The sequence below is a fragment of the Daldinia caldariorum genome, assembly GCF_022478825.1.
Source record: "Daldinia caldariorum strain CBS 122874 unplaced genomic scaffold F4812scaffold_14, whole genome shotgun sequence".
In the NCBI taxonomy this organism is placed as follows: domain Eukaryota; kingdom Fungi; phylum Ascomycota; class Sordariomycetes; order Xylariales; family Hypoxylaceae; genus Daldinia; species Daldinia caldariorum.
In genome coordinates this window covers 445,089-459,463 of record NW_025953050.1, presented here as the reverse complement: position 1 = coordinate 459,463, position 14,375 = coordinate 445,089, and the positions used below count along the sequence as shown (strand labels likewise).

Below are 14,375 nucleotides of genomic sequence, written 5' to 3'. Positions count from 1 at the left end.
CATGCCTATTTGTTTTTTTACGGGATAAAGCATTGTTCATGTTTCCTACCGAGACTAGCCGTTATTACAACAAACACCAGCTTAACAAGTCGATAATGAGCGAGAAACCATCCTTAATAGGAACGGGGAACGCGGGAACCCAGTCGTAAATTCGTATTTTACAAGTATTATTTTTTTTAAAAAAACACACAGTGGAGATTCCAGCTGCTCCTAGCCTTTCGTCCCCATCACTTGCCGTTACGGTCATCGCTAAACACGTTCAGTCCAAGACCTTCGGCATCGAGCAGCAATCTGTTTCTGCCACCAGATTCCTGCATCTGAGCGGCAATGGCTCTGGCGTTCTCGATCTTCTTCAACTCGACATACGCCTTGTTCTTCTTGATCGCTTCTCCGATAAGCTCGGCTGATCGTGCCTCACCCTGGGCCTTCACAACCATAGCCTGCTTCTCCTGTCTCGCCTTGTCGACGACGAAAGCTGCTCGCTGGGCCTCCTGCTGTGCTACCTGCTTCGCTTCAACCGCGGCCGTGAACTCCGGGGAGAAAGCAAGATGCTATAAACAAATATTAGCTAATCTGTCCTATACTCTTAAGACGATAGGTACGCATTCAACATACCGTAAGGGAGACATCATCTAATAAGATGTTAAATCTGGCGGCTCGCCTCGACAGGTTATCCCGAACAAGTTTGGCAACGCTCTCTCGCTGCGTGATCAGCTGGCTAGCATTGAACTGCGCCACCACGCTCTTCAGAACCTCATTTACGATGGACGGTAGCACTCGCTCGTCGTAGTCCTGACCGAGCGTCCTGTAGATCTGCGGGAGCGCCTCGATATTAGGTCGGGAAAGAACACGGCAAGTAATGTTAACCATCTGTAGATCCTTGGTGCCGGTAAGAGACGAAACGTTTCTCGGTTTCGCTCGCACGTCGTAAGTTATCGGAGTTTCAAACCAAGGGATCATAATATGGGTTCCTACAAAACCAAGGCGTATGAGCAAGGGTATTATTATTACTTTATAATGCGATAGAGGTTAGGGAAAACACCGGACGGGCCGGACTGACCTTCGCTATAGATTTCCTTGCTGACACCACTTATTCTCCGGTACTTGATAGCTCTGTGACCACCGTCGACGTTGAACATGGAGTTCTGCAGGAGAAAAAGGCCACCACCGACTAAACCGAGTGCAGCTAATGCCATACCCGCACCTTGGGGAGGGCGACCACCGGGGAATGCACCACGGTTTTGGCGCACTATGGTTCGCATTCTCTGCATATAGTCGTCCATTGGATTGCGCGACATCTTGGGCAGCTTTGCGCGATGTCAATTGGGAATAATAGCAGTTTAGTTGGTGATGTAGTAGTATAAAGTGAAGTCGTGGTACTACAACATTGAAAAAGAAGGTAGCTCTTAACTCCAGCCAATAGTGATCCGACCTTTTTTTTCCCCTCCGAAGGTTAAGGTTGAAGTTTTACCCAATGACCTAACCGTTACCAAGGATTTAAGGCTCAATGGAGCAAGCTAAGGTACGTACCTAACCTGATCTACCTAACCTGGCTCATCCGCTCCAGGTATGGAAGCGGCCCGTGCTTCGCGTCCGCCAACGCCCAACGCGACTTCGACTTAGCATTGGACTTTATCGATAACCAAAAACGTCGATCCTCTTTGCCTCTCAAAGCTACCTACCTTCTAACCGACGCAGACCTGGCAGACCTTACCTACCTTCCATTAAACCATTAACTACCTAAGTACATAATACCATTTTTGCTTGGCCAATTTACTTCCGCAATTGCGCCAATTGGTCTCATCAATAATACCCTGTCATTCCCTCTCATTCGCAGTATATCTTCCCTCTTCTCCCAAAAAGTAGCTTGTGAATCTCTTGTCGGCAACAATGTCGACGAAACAGCCGTCGCGTGTCGTCTTCGTCGGAAACATTCCCTATGGATTATCGGAAGAGCAGATCACGGATATCTTCAGCACCGCTGGTAAAGTCCTGAATTTCCGCCTCGTCTACGATCGGGATACAGGGCGTCCTAAGGGCTTCGGATTTGCGGAATATCCCGATGCAGGTAAGGACATCATCGCTCTACTACGATTAACTATATATAGTTATACCTAGTATACTTACTGCTTCTCTTCCCTTCTAGACTCGGCAGCCTCAGCAGTTCGAAACCTGAACGACTACGAGATCATGGGCCGGAAGCTCCGTGTAGACTATAGCACGGAAGGTCGGGTCGACGGTGATGACTCTAACAGCGCATCCACCACTACTGGCCAACCCGCGAATGGCGCTTCGTATATCGTTCCTCAACCTGCTCCCACGGGCTCAATACTTTCTCTGCCTCCAGGAAAAGAACTGCCTGCTGGAGTGAGCGCCACTGATGCTATCTCGAGAACTCTCAACACTCTGCCCCCTAGTCAGCTTCTCGATATCCTTTCTCAGATGAAGTCGCTTGCGACGACAGACCCGAACCGCGCGACGGAACTATTACAGCAGGCGCCACAGCTATCTTACGCTATCTTTCAAGCTCTGTTGTTGATGGGTCTCGTATCTCCCGAAGCTATACATTCCGTTGTCGATTCTTCGGCTGCACCGCCTCCGGTTCAGCAGCCAGTACCTGGCTTTCCTCCCGCATATACGGGTGCTACGACGGTCACTCCTCCAGTTGCAGTAGCCTATGCGCCGCCCGCATCAGTAGCGGCTCCTCAGGCTGCTTATGCGCCTCCCGCAGCTAGCGCACCTGTAGCCGCGGCGCCGCAAGACACGGAAGCCCTGATGCAGGCGGTGATGAACTTATCGCAGGAGATGATCGATCAGCTCCCGGAGACGGAACGCCAGCAGATCCTAGCTCTAAGAGCTGGCATGATGGCCCAAAGACGTTAGTTAGCGACCTTTGGTAGCCACGTGGTATAGTTCATTTTCCTGTCGAATTTTCTCTCATACCCCCGACACACACGGACAGTTGGAAGTTGGCGTTCAGGTTACGTTACGGTTCAGGCACAGGCATTCGGAACACAAAGGCATCGCTCCCTCCCCCAATCTCCATTTCGAGTTTGAGGGGGAACAGGACTCGTATTACTACGTTAGGTACTGCATATAATAAAATGATTGGCGTGCTATAGGAGAATAAGATGGGGCGGCGTGCGATACGCAACGTCGGATATTAAAATTTACAATATAAACTTATTTTCAGTGTCAAGAGTTTTTATCCATCTCGAGTACCCAAGCTTGTATGTGTAATTCATACTGGAGGAATCAGGTTGAGAGTTAGACGGGTATATTTGACGTCGTACTTGGAATATACTGAGAGGTAGGTACTCTACTCTCGGACGATTTGTCGCTTCGTATCCTAATTGGTAGGACACAGTCCTTCGTACACCCGAGCATTGGTCGTATCATTTTACTAGCACTAGTTCAACAGAGCAACACACAGTACTATCAATTGGCGGGATATTTTGATTCATATAAACAAGATACGAGATACGTTGTTTACCGGCGAGACGGGCTACACAGGTAGGTTATCGTACCTACATCTACGTGTCTGCGTGTTAGAACCGAGTGCTACAGCCTACAAGACATAAACAACCTACCGTTCTCGTAGGCTCCAATTAATATAGCTCCAACCAAGTCTAACTCCTCAGATCATGGGTTATGAGGTGCCGTCATTAACTTCGAGAGCAAGCCGTGCCTCTTTATGAAAGTACAGCTAAGCAATATCTGAGCCAATGCACTGTTTACTATATTTATTCGTTTATTTATTTGTTTACATATAAACTGAGAGGTGGTGTTGTCCGCACATTTTGACTTCAAACTCCGTATTAGTCTGCAAACAGACCCGAACGTGACACAAATCTTATACCTATTCACATTAGGCCAGTGTTAAATATTATGTACGGGTGTGCCTGCACTGGTGGCTTCGACATACGTACTGCAGCATTTTAATGCAAGCCTTTTAAAGTTACCTTACCCACTTAAATGTTTCTACCAAGGCTTCCCGAAGCTTGCATACCTTAGGCTAGACTAGACAGGGTTGGCATGATGTACACGTTGTGTGTCCTGCAGTTGTACATTGTCATACGCTCATTCGAGGCCGATAGATCCGTAAATAAAAGCAGACCTTTTTTTTCTTCAACACAAATAAACCCAATACTTTGAATTTTGGATATTAGAACCTGAATAGAGAGACATTTATGGGGGCCGTATGTTTTCCCGGGAAGTCAAGACTCAACGGCTCAAGCTCATCTGGGGTCTTGAATTCCACCGGCAGCAACCGGCCTTGCATAAGTAACCCGTAAAGGGTAAAGGTAAAGGTACAACTTATCAAAAGTACCCACCTTAACGTGCTTACTTGCTACCTTAGGTTAGTAGGTACCTAGGTAGGTATTGACATCACCACCGAGGGACTTTGCTAAGGATCTAAAAGGATAAGGCATGCTTTAAACAGTTTAAAAGGAACTTAGAAAAGCTACCTAGGAATAAGCTCAAGCTTCAAACACCCTTAGTTCAACTTCATCCCCGAGCGTTCTGTCGCCGAGCAACATATCGTTTCTTCCTTATTATACTTTTTTTCTCCCCTTCTTCTACAAGCGATTGCGTATTCTTCGTCATGTCCAGTAATCAGTTTTTAATCCTCGATTCCTCTCGCGCTCCAGCTGACCCCTCCGTCTCGTCCGATGCGACAGCGTCAACCAACCAAACACCAAAGAAAAAACATCGCCCAGGACGAAAGCACAAGAAAGCAAGACGGAAGTCATTCGCTGCTCCCCCAGATAACAATCCGGACGAAGATACAACTCCGTCCAGCCACAGCGGAGACGGAGCTGGTTTCTACATGCGTGGGAGGAACCTAAGCAATACAAGTATCGACAGTGAAGCACTTCTTCTTGACCACAGGTGCGTTTATGATTGCCAATCCATATCGCTCGTAATGTAATATAATGACTGATTCAAATATAGAGAACATCATTATCCTCGCCCGCGGCGACCCTCCACTCTCGCGGCCTCCCTTCACATGCCGCAATCGAATCGGTCGCGCATAATGCAGGCCAGCCAGAGCCACGGGTACGAGGACATGCGGGAAGAAAATAGAGAGACGGTACCTTTATTATCAACCTCTCCTCGCCAGGACCTGCCAAGGTCGCGAGACTACGGCTCACGAGACGGACGACGACGAAACGACACATCCGCAAGCAGTCCCGCTTCCAGCAGATCAGGCAGGAAGTCACAGAGAGCCCCCATGACACCATCCGATCGATATAACGTCAATTATCCACCTTCCATCCCAGGATCGCCGACATTGGGCCCTTTGGATCCCCTTGCAGAGGATGCTACTCGACGTAATAGTATACTCGAACTAAACAATACCCAGATTCGCGATCAGTCACCTTTCGACAGGCGCCATACCATCACATTACAGGCAGAGGAAGATGTCTGCTTCCCTCAAGAGGAAATGTCGGAAATGGCCGACGAGGACGCTCAGCGAGTTCGCGGAGATCGCAACGTTCGGACCCGGCGTAGGAGACGAAACAAGTGGCCGGATTTGGCCATACTCGAAGAATGGTCTAGGATAGAGAAGGAGGACCGTAGCGAAGAACGACGAATGAAGAGAATCACAGAGCCGCAGTTAATAAACGGTCGGCTACGGCCGGTTCATAAAGGCTGGTATCGAATAGAGGAAGAGGCCCCGTATCGATTCACCTACTTCAACGAGGAATTCCAAAGCACAATCCACAGTCAGACCATATCGGAGCTTGTCCAACCAGACGCAGGTTTCAAAGAGCTTTTCCTACCGGACCCTCCACTTCTGTCTGATTCGTCCGACGACGAGGATGACGACGAACCTCTTACGCAAGTCCCTAGTGCCACCAGGAACGGCGGCGCAACGACCAGAGGATCCTCTCGTCAGCCATCTTTTATACCAAACCATCCAACGTCCGATCACAACCTAGGTCCCACTTCTAGACAGCAGGTGTCGACTTCGGCAAGCTCTAGGAATAATTCAGGCAACCCCAGTCCAAGTCCAATGAGGTCGAAATCCTCATCCTCCGGTATCAAATCACCTCTGAACCGTCTGGATGGAGAGAAGAAACCGCGATACGGCGAACGTCCCGTATGGTGGTTGGATGTCTTGAACCCCACGGAATCAGAGATGAAGGTGATTTCCAAGGCATTCGCGATTCATCCTCTGACCTCGGAAGATATCATGCTCCAAGAACAGCGTGAGAAGGTTGAACTGTTCCGAAACTACTACTTTGTTAATTATCGAACATTCGATCAAGACGCCGAATCAGAGAGCCACCTAGAGCCGATCAACATGTACGTCGTGGTGTTCCGCGAAGGTGTTATCTCGTTTCACTTCGGCCAGACCCCGCACCCTGCCAACGTCCGGCGCAGGGTTCGCCAACTTAAGGATTTCATGATCCTCAGCGCGGACTGGATCAGTTACGCAATTATCGACGACATCACGGACGTTTATCTACCGCTCATCCAGAATATCGAAGAGGAGGTGGACGATATCGACGACAAGATCTTACAGTTCCATTCTTCCTCTGATCCATCCATATCCCCCGACGAGAAGAAGCAGAAGGATGACGAGAAAGGCACGGAGGCGAATCCGGATGATGGCGGAAATATGCTTCGCCGCATCGGCGATTGCAGAAAGAAGGTCATGACTCTATATCGACTCTTGGGAAATAAGGCGGACGTCATCAAAAGCTTTGCAAAGCGTTGTAACGAGCACTGGGAAGTTGCCCCGAGATCCGAAATAGGACTGTATCTTGGCGATATCCAAGATCATATCGTGACTATGACGACCAACCTTAGTCACTATGAGGTGTCAGTTTCGAGTTTCTCTTGTCCTCCCTCAGAAATATAACTAACTTGAGCAGGATCCTCGCCCGCTGCCACGCCAATTACATCGCGCAGATTAATATCAGCATGAACGAGCGACAAGAGAAGACGGCCGACGTCCTAGGCAAGCTCACCGTCCTGGGTACTATCGTCTTGCCCATGAACATCATCACCGGCCTCTGGGGTATGAACGTCTGGGTTCCCGGTCAGGAGTACGAAGGCGATCTGAAGTGGTTCTTCGGTATCACCGCAGGACTACTCGCCTTCGGACTGGCGTGCTTTATCATCGCGAAGAGGGTATACAACATCGTCTAAAACGAAAAGAAAGAAAGAAAGAAAAAACTGCCGATGTTCGATAGTGTATCTAGGTATATATATATACCTTATATGTCACACCTTGTCCTACATCCAAAGACGATTCGGAGCATGTGCAGCATCTTTGGTTCCGCCACGGTGGGCGGGGAAGGCCCATTCATATTCGACAATCGTGCCGGATGCTTGCATGCCTAGCTCCATGGCATCCGGCCACCAGGGTACTTAATCTCTTCTCCCCTCGGTGGCTTCGCAAATCGAACAGATTCTTTACTACAGGCTTTCATTCATCATTTTCACCACGTGGTTGGTTATACCACGGAAAGAAAAATTATTTAATATCTATTTTTCTCCCCCATCTAGCGCTTTAGAGCATATACACATGAGCCTTGCTTTTTTTTCATTCTAGGTACACGGGGATATCGGGGACCAGCGTCATAATAAGAACGGGGGGAAACTAAGAAAGGAGTTGGAGGGATAAGGAAGGATAGGATAGGATAACACAGCGGGTGTTTATTGGGGATACATACATATTACCTTTTTTTCGGATTCATTGGGTAGAGGTAGTATATGGTGTATATTTATGAGGTATCGCCATTTTGATATTGATACGGACCGGATAGAAACGTTCGACGGACGACCCAAGCGTTGATTAACTAGGCGACTACTTAAACTAGTACATTTTAATACATTTATTCATTTTTTTTTATATGGCTCGTGGTAGGCCTAAAGTAATCGTGTATCTTGTAAGGAAGAGGTAGGTGAAGAGGATGAGATGGTTCTTTTCCTTGACTACCTAATTATGGATATTTGATTATGCCAACGCTGTAAGTTGTAACAGGTGAAGCTGATTAATCACTGGCTTCAATTGATGTCTAGACCTCGAAGGTTGTGGCGGTGGAAGTATCTAGATGTGGCGAGTGGCGCATTCCAGACGTTGGAGCTCAGAGTTTATCATTTTTGTGATTGGTCAGCCTTGTCCGCGCCAAGCTTTTTTGGTAACTGCACCCCGGCTCCACTTAATGCTCTCCCAAAGCTTCTAAACTTTATCTTTCCCAGCCCGTTTTCTGAATTCTACCACTTCCAGACCAGAAGAACTTCCATCTTGGAAATTTCGCTTTTTTCCCCCCCAAATACAACAACAACAACCACCACCAAACGAACGAATCCGACTAATCACTGCGATCATCGGGAATAGGAAACGCGATATTTCACGATTAAATTTGTCGAATACTGGACATCTTTGATAACCGAGCGGTCTACTATTACATCAAGTAAATAAAGTAATCGATCCGACAATCGACCAGACAGACAAACGCGAGAAAAGCAAGAAAGAAAAAGGAAAAGAAAAGAAAAGAAGCAAAACCGAGATAATAATCCCCCGCCGCCCAAAATGGCCAACTTCCTCGCCTCCATCTTCGGCACGGAGCAAGACAAAGTCAACTGCTCGTTCTACTACAAGATCGGCGCGTGCCGGCACGGGGACCGGTGCAGCCGGAAGCACGTGAAGCCGTCGTACTCGCAGACGATCCTGCTGCCGTCCTTGTACCAGAACCCGGCGCACGACGCGCGGGCGCGGCTGACGCCGGAGCAGTGCGCGAACCACTTCGACGCCTTCTACGAGGACCTGTGGTGCGAGCTGTGCCGGTACGGGGAGCTCGAGGAGCTCGTCGTGTGCGACAACACCAACGACCACCTCGTCGGCAACGTGTACGCCCGCTTCAAGTACGAGGACTCGGCCCAGCGCGCCTGCGACGAGCTCAACTCCCGCTGGTACGCCGGCCGCCCCGTCTACTGCGAGCTCAGCCCCGTCACCGACTTCCGCGAGGCTTGCTGCCGCCTCAACAGCGGCGAAGGGTGCGTGCGCGGCGGCTTTTGTAATTTCATCCACAGGAAGAACCCCTCGCCCGAGCTCGAGCGCGAGCTCTCCCTCTCCACGAAGAAGTGGCTGAAGATGAGGGGCCGCGACGAGAAGAGCGTGAGTCGGAGCCCGAGCCCGGAGCCGACGAGGAAGAGGTATTGAATTAAGCAGGTGGTGGTGGTGGTTGTGGTTTTTTTTTTTTTTTTTTTTTTTGTTACTCGGGAGAAACGAAGGGGGAGTTGTTCAAGTGCCGAGGGAAATTTAGGACTTGGGCCGAGATTCATACAATAACAAGAAGAAGAAGAAGAGGAAGAAGAACAAGAGAAAGAAAAATTAAGTTCCAGTACCAAGAGGAAGGGGGAGGTTGGAAGAAGAGGAAAGCATATCAGCGCGATTCTATTAATACTAGGGATGGGATGAGATGAGATGAGCGAGAAGAATACGCCGAATACGAGGAGGAAGCAAGAAGAGACGCGCTCGCAACCAAAGCATACACGCAGGATTCGGTATTAGATACCTAGGTACCTACCTACCTAACCTATCATGATATTATATACCCTTGGACCGGTTCGTCTCTCTCTACTGCTGCTGCTGCTGCTGCGTTAACACCGTTACGTTAGTATGTTTACGTCATGTCACTACGACCAAAGAAAGAGGAAATGCTGAGTGAGTGAGTGAGGAAAGAAAGGGAAAAAAAACACATAGGCAAAGATACGATTCTTCTCTCGGTCCTAACCTAATGTTAGGTACCTCTTACCTATAATCTTACCTATGAAGAGTGCTGGACGGTATTAAGAAAAGGGGGGGATTTGGGAGTTGATCTTATTCAGAGCAAATTCATAATATGTACAAGTACTAACTAACTACTCGGTTCAATTAACAGGTAGATAGGTTAGGTAGTCGACCCCTAACCTTAGGTATTAGGTAACAAGGAGGGTTCCAAATAAAGACGGTAAATACCTAACCTACATACCATCTGTCTGATTTTGGCGTATGGACAGCCTTGCCAGTGAATGCTATAGTCATAATCACAACATCAATACCAGTTACTGACCTTACACGGTAGCTAGCTATCATATGATGTTTCCACGAAAGAAAGACTCCGTTGGTTTATCAACTTCATTAAACAGGGTCTTCTCTTCTCTTCTCTTTTCCTCCCTTACTTTACTATATCTATCCTAGTCTACCGACTCTAAACCCAGTGGTTAGCCAGCTCCCCGTTGTCCTGTTTACTCTGCCCTCTGCCCTCTTTCTGCCTTACCCTGCCTTACCCCCCTATGGTCGGAAAGCAAATATGGAGATACCTACTACATGCAGCATGCACCCACCACCTCTAGACCACTCTTTATCCCTCTCCCCAGCCGAGCCAAGCCAAGCCAAACCCGAACCCAACCCAAGGACGTAGCAGCACCTAGCAGTAGCAACCAAAAATAACACAGGGAATCAATCATCCCAGCAGCCAATCGTGAATAATTATGTAATTCAGCTCACGCATGCATGAATGAATGCCTCTCTCTCTATATCCCCACGAGCCCAAGAAGAAGAAAAAAAAGGACATAAAAGTCGATCCAGGCGAGAAAAAAGTAGCAAAGGCTGCGGCAAATCCCAAAGCGACGGGGACCAAGGAGGTTCAAAAATATCACCGGACCCGGACTTTCTTCCCCTGGTATTGCGCTGTAGGTATTAACTCTTCACCTACACCCGCACATCGCACCAACTCATCCCTCGGCGTCGAAGAACACATTATTACTGCTATCCGTATCCTCCTTCTTCAGGGTACTTTCCTTTTCCTTCTTCGCAGCCGCCGGCGCCGGCGATAGGTCGGTAGTGAAATCGAGCAAGGGCCCGTCGTCCGCCTTACGGCCCGTAGCCTGCAGCATCGAAGCGATATCCTTACTGTCCGTCTTCTGGAGCAGAAAAGGAGGAGGCGGAGCTGACGATGACGACGGCGACGTGGTAGTGGGGGTAGTGGTAGTGGTAGTAGTAAAATTATTGTTTGTCTGAGCTTGCGTATTAGTATCGTTCTGGCCGAAGTCGATTAGGTCCTGCGTCTCGCCTTGGGGAGGAGCCGAAGCTTGTTTCTGACCGTGGGTATGTCCCGGGGGGATCTTATTCCAATCGCTGTAGTTTTGCCCGGGTATTACGGGGTATATCGCCATGATCTCCTCGGCTTGTTTCTCGGGTGTTGTCGCATCGCTAGATCTGAGAGTCAGTAGATGTTGCCTCAAAAGATGGCCGGTCATCATCTGGGGGACGGGGGGAGGGGGCACCACGCACATATGAGCGTTGATAACCCATTCTAAGTGATCCACGTCTTCTCCCGTACCGCCGTAGTCTTTATCTACCCGCCGGAATAGTCTCGGATGCCATTCTACACCTGCAGCTGCTCTACTCGCTGCTTCGTCTCGCTGTCGGTCCTCGACTTTGGTCTTTTCGTCCGTCGCCAGCTCGTGATTCCTGTCCTTTACCGCTTGCGCTGTCTTCTGCCATAATTTCTGCGACTCTCTCTCGTCCTGTTCCTCGAGCGGTCGGACGCGCGGTTTCGAGGGTTTCGCCTTTCGTGCGTCGAAAAACATCTCCTTATGTCCGTTCTATACAGCGTCAGCTAGCGACGAGCCAACACTTATCGCGTGCTACTCACCCTAAGGTCTTTCACAAACATCTCTTCGCTCCATAATCCAGACAGTTCGAAGAGCACTTGCCCGGTCTTTTCGTCCTTTATCGTGCCGCCAATCGCGTTATATGTACCGCTGACCCATCCCTTCGTTTTAAAGTCGACATCGGCTGTAAGGCCCAGCTCGGGACACCTCACAAAACTGTGGTCGCCCAATTCGTACTTCATGTTGCCAAACAGGATTCCTCTCGCGTACATGTTTGGTTGCGTTAACCAGCTAGATACTTTTTAGTACATGACTTATAAGAATCTCCGAGTCGCCACACATACTATCTTTCCCCTTGCTTAGGATCCTTGCCCCTATTCAACAGAGAAAGTACGGCGATTCCTTCCATAAGACTTGCGGCTGAATTGCCCAAGAATTTACTCCTAGGCTTCAGGGTACCATCGATACGGATATGGTGGTCGGGAGCCATGTAGAAGTAGCTCGACTTTGGAGGGTGATGGGACGTCTGCTCAGAAATGTAATATGCGCGCGTTTTGTCAGGTAGATCCCAGTAACAGGAGAAGACTTCGCCGAGGATAGGGTTCAGAGGCTTCTTGACTCCTCTATTGTCAGATGTTAGCGGATATTGGGTGGGGCTCTATAGGGTAAAATATAAGGGTAGAAGTTGAGGGAAGCCATACGGTGGTCTTAAATGCCATCCGCTAAGGTAAAATTTGACGACGGAGACAAAACGGTCGACCGGATCTTCGATATCGGGGATGGGGAGGAGCATTTCCGGATGACACATGAAGCTATAAGTTTTATAATATTAGCCTTTTTTTTTCTTCTTTTTTCCCGTCGTAGATTAAATAGAAATAATTCTATAGAGCCAGGTACGCACTTGGTAATCCGCTCCAACATGCTTCGGGGTTCGAGAATAAACGTAGGCAGAACGACGCGGCTGAGGTCAGCGCCAGGCCGTAGCTGCGAGATAATATGTGTTAAGACTGTCCAAGTCGTTTAGCTGCAGTTATAGCAACATATGTCGTCGAGCTGCCTTACCGCTGCCCTGTTCGGGCTCGATAATGGAGGTATCATCTTCGTCAACGCCCTCCCCAGACGATCTGCTACCTGCGGGTGGTGGCATATATGTTAGTGATCTAATACGCCTGAGAGGGTTTTACTTTATTTTTATTCTTTTTATTTTTTTAAATTCTTTTTTTTAAAAACGTAGAATATCCAAAGAATAGAGGTATGCAACGAACTACTAACTAAATGTAGTCAAAAGTCGCAATATCTCATTTGTAAGAAGGGCGAGCAAGCAAGCAAGAAAAAAAAAGGAAATGGTTAATACATACTAGCATTCGACTGCGTTCGGCGACGGCGGGCTAAACCCGACGTGATCTTCCCCGCGTGCATTTTCTCTTTATATCGGTATTGCGCCTAATAAGAATAGGAGAAGTTTAATAAAAAGAATTATTAAGTCTAGGTAGTTAACCTTGAAAGAAGGGCTGCAGCAGAAGAGTGTGTGTTGTTGCTGGAAGTGGGTTGTCGAAACAATATCGACAAAGGGCTGGGAAGGCTGAAGGGGCCGCAAAAACCAAAAGGTTGGTTTTAATAACTCCTTGCCCTTTTGTCAAAACTGCTGGGTAACTTATGTAAAATCAGTAATTAACTAATAAAAGTCCTATGTTTTTTTAGTACCTAACCTAGGACCTTAACGGCGGGCTGTGTGATAGGTAATAGTACAGTGATGTACCCCTCTCTCACTTCTTCTTCTTTTCTCCCCACACTTGAACCTTAAGCTTGGAAAGGTCTCTCTCTCGGGCTGTTATCGATTAGGGAATCCTTGTAACTTACACCGCAGCAAACCTACCCCTAATCCGCAGGGGTGCTTAACCGATGACCTCACTAACCCGAGCAAGGATCGACTTTTTTGTTGTTACGTACCTAAATGCCTAAGGTTCCTAAAGTAATCGACAAGCTGTAGCTAACCTTGAAATAGAATAACTAATAGTAAATGAGGAGTTACGAAGAGTGTAATTTTTACAATGTATGAGAAAGAAGAAAAAGAAGGAGAAGGAGAAAGTAAACGAACAAATATCGTCGACAAATAGCGGTGCCTAATTTGGTGACGAGCAAGGGATAGTGACTAGGTAGAGCGTAGGCAGGTGGTGAATCAGCTGCAGAGTCTGATGTACCTATCCACTAAGCTTGCAGGCCACGAGGTTCAGGGGGTAGAAGCGATGACGTACGTCAATTAGGTAGTCCGTGCATCATTTTTTTATCTCCTTTGGCCGAGACTACCATACCGGCAAAGTATGGTTTCAGACAATGATTATTTTCAGGTAAAATGATTGTTGTCAGGCAAATGATTATTGATCAGCCAATGATAATCGTACGGCCAATGATAATTGGTGGGGTTTTTTAAAAATATCACGTTACAAAGGTTAAGTTTATAAGGGTTGAAAAAGAATAGAGTTTTACTACCAAATGCACTAGCGGGCTGGCCACCCACTAGGGCGTATAGTCTATTTGAAACTATTCCAAATTTGGTGTAGTACAAAAATAAAATTCCACATACTAGTAACGTGGTAAGGCTAATCCCTGGGTTCGAATCCAAGGCGTTTTAGCTTTTTTTTTTTTTTTGCTCTTAAAAATACGTACTTTCCCGCAAACCCACATATTTCAGCCAATCAGAGCTTACAGATCCAGACAATGATTATCTACCGGACAATGATAATTGAAACGAC

General features: G+C 47.9%; 5 protein-coding genes across 5 annotated transcripts; 3 read left to right on the top strand and 2 right to left on the bottom strand.

Annotated features, from left to right (window-relative positions):
- Positions 1 to 227: 227 nt before the first annotated feature.
- F4812DRAFT_452197 (band 7 family-domain-containing protein) lies at positions 228 to 1,298 on the bottom strand (the record flags this gene model as incomplete). The annotated part of the gene is made up of 3 exons (XM_047936317.1): positions 228 to 551; positions 616 to 971; positions 1,061 to 1,298. The coding sequence occupies 3 exons, from the start codon at positions 1,296 to 1,298 to the stop codon at positions 228 to 230; spliced, it is 918 nt and encodes a 305-aa protein (XP_047788009.1).
- Positions 1,299 to 1,890: 592 nt separating this feature from the next.
- On the top strand, positions 1,891 to 2,883 carry F4812DRAFT_461387 (hinge domain of cleavage stimulation factor subunit 2-domain-containing protein; the record flags this gene model as incomplete). The annotated part of the gene is made up of 2 exons (XM_047937856.1): positions 1,891 to 2,068; positions 2,147 to 2,883. The coding sequence occupies 2 exons, from the start codon at positions 1,891 to 1,893 to the stop codon at positions 2,881 to 2,883; spliced, it is 915 nt and encodes a 304-aa protein (XP_047788008.1).
- Positions 2,884 to 4,437: 1,554 nt separating this feature from the next.
- On the top strand, positions 4,438 to 7,254 carry F4812DRAFT_108318 (cora-domain-containing protein). The gene is made up of 3 exons (XM_047929320.1): positions 4,438 to 4,893; positions 4,957 to 6,834; positions 6,888 to 7,254. The coding sequence occupies exons 1-3, from the start codon at positions 4,607 to 4,609 to the stop codon at positions 7,162 to 7,164; spliced, it is 2,442 nt and encodes an 813-aa protein (XP_047788007.1). The 5' UTR covers positions 4,438 to 4,606; the 3' UTR covers positions 7,165 to 7,254.
- A 953-nt stretch (positions 7,255 to 8,207) lies between these two features.
- F4812DRAFT_437182 (putative splicing factor U2AF 23 kDa subunit) lies at positions 8,208 to 9,589 on the top strand. The gene has a single exon (XM_047934901.1). The coding sequence runs from the start codon at positions 8,555 to 8,557 to the stop codon at positions 9,182 to 9,184; it is 630 nt and encodes a 209-aa protein (XP_047788006.1). The 5' UTR covers positions 8,208 to 8,554; the 3' UTR covers positions 9,185 to 9,589.
- A 404-nt stretch (positions 9,590 to 9,993) lies between these two features.
- F4812DRAFT_437162 (uncharacterized protein) lies at positions 9,994 to 13,776 on the bottom strand. Its single transcript, XM_047934900.1, has 9 exons — positions 13,483 to 13,776; positions 12,981 to 13,275; positions 12,685 to 12,753; positions 12,524 to 12,629; positions 12,324 to 12,434; positions 11,967 to 12,245; positions 11,664 to 11,913; positions 11,300 to 11,613; positions 9,994 to 11,218 (listed from the first exon to the last, which is right to left on the bottom strand). The coding sequence occupies exons 2-9, from the start codon at positions 13,039 to 13,041 to the stop codon at positions 10,741 to 10,743; spliced, it is 1,668 nt and encodes a 555-aa protein (XP_047788005.1). The 5' UTR covers positions 13,042 to 13,275; positions 13,483 to 13,776; the 3' UTR covers positions 9,994 to 10,740.
- Positions 13,777 to 14,375: the final 599 nt, after the last annotated feature.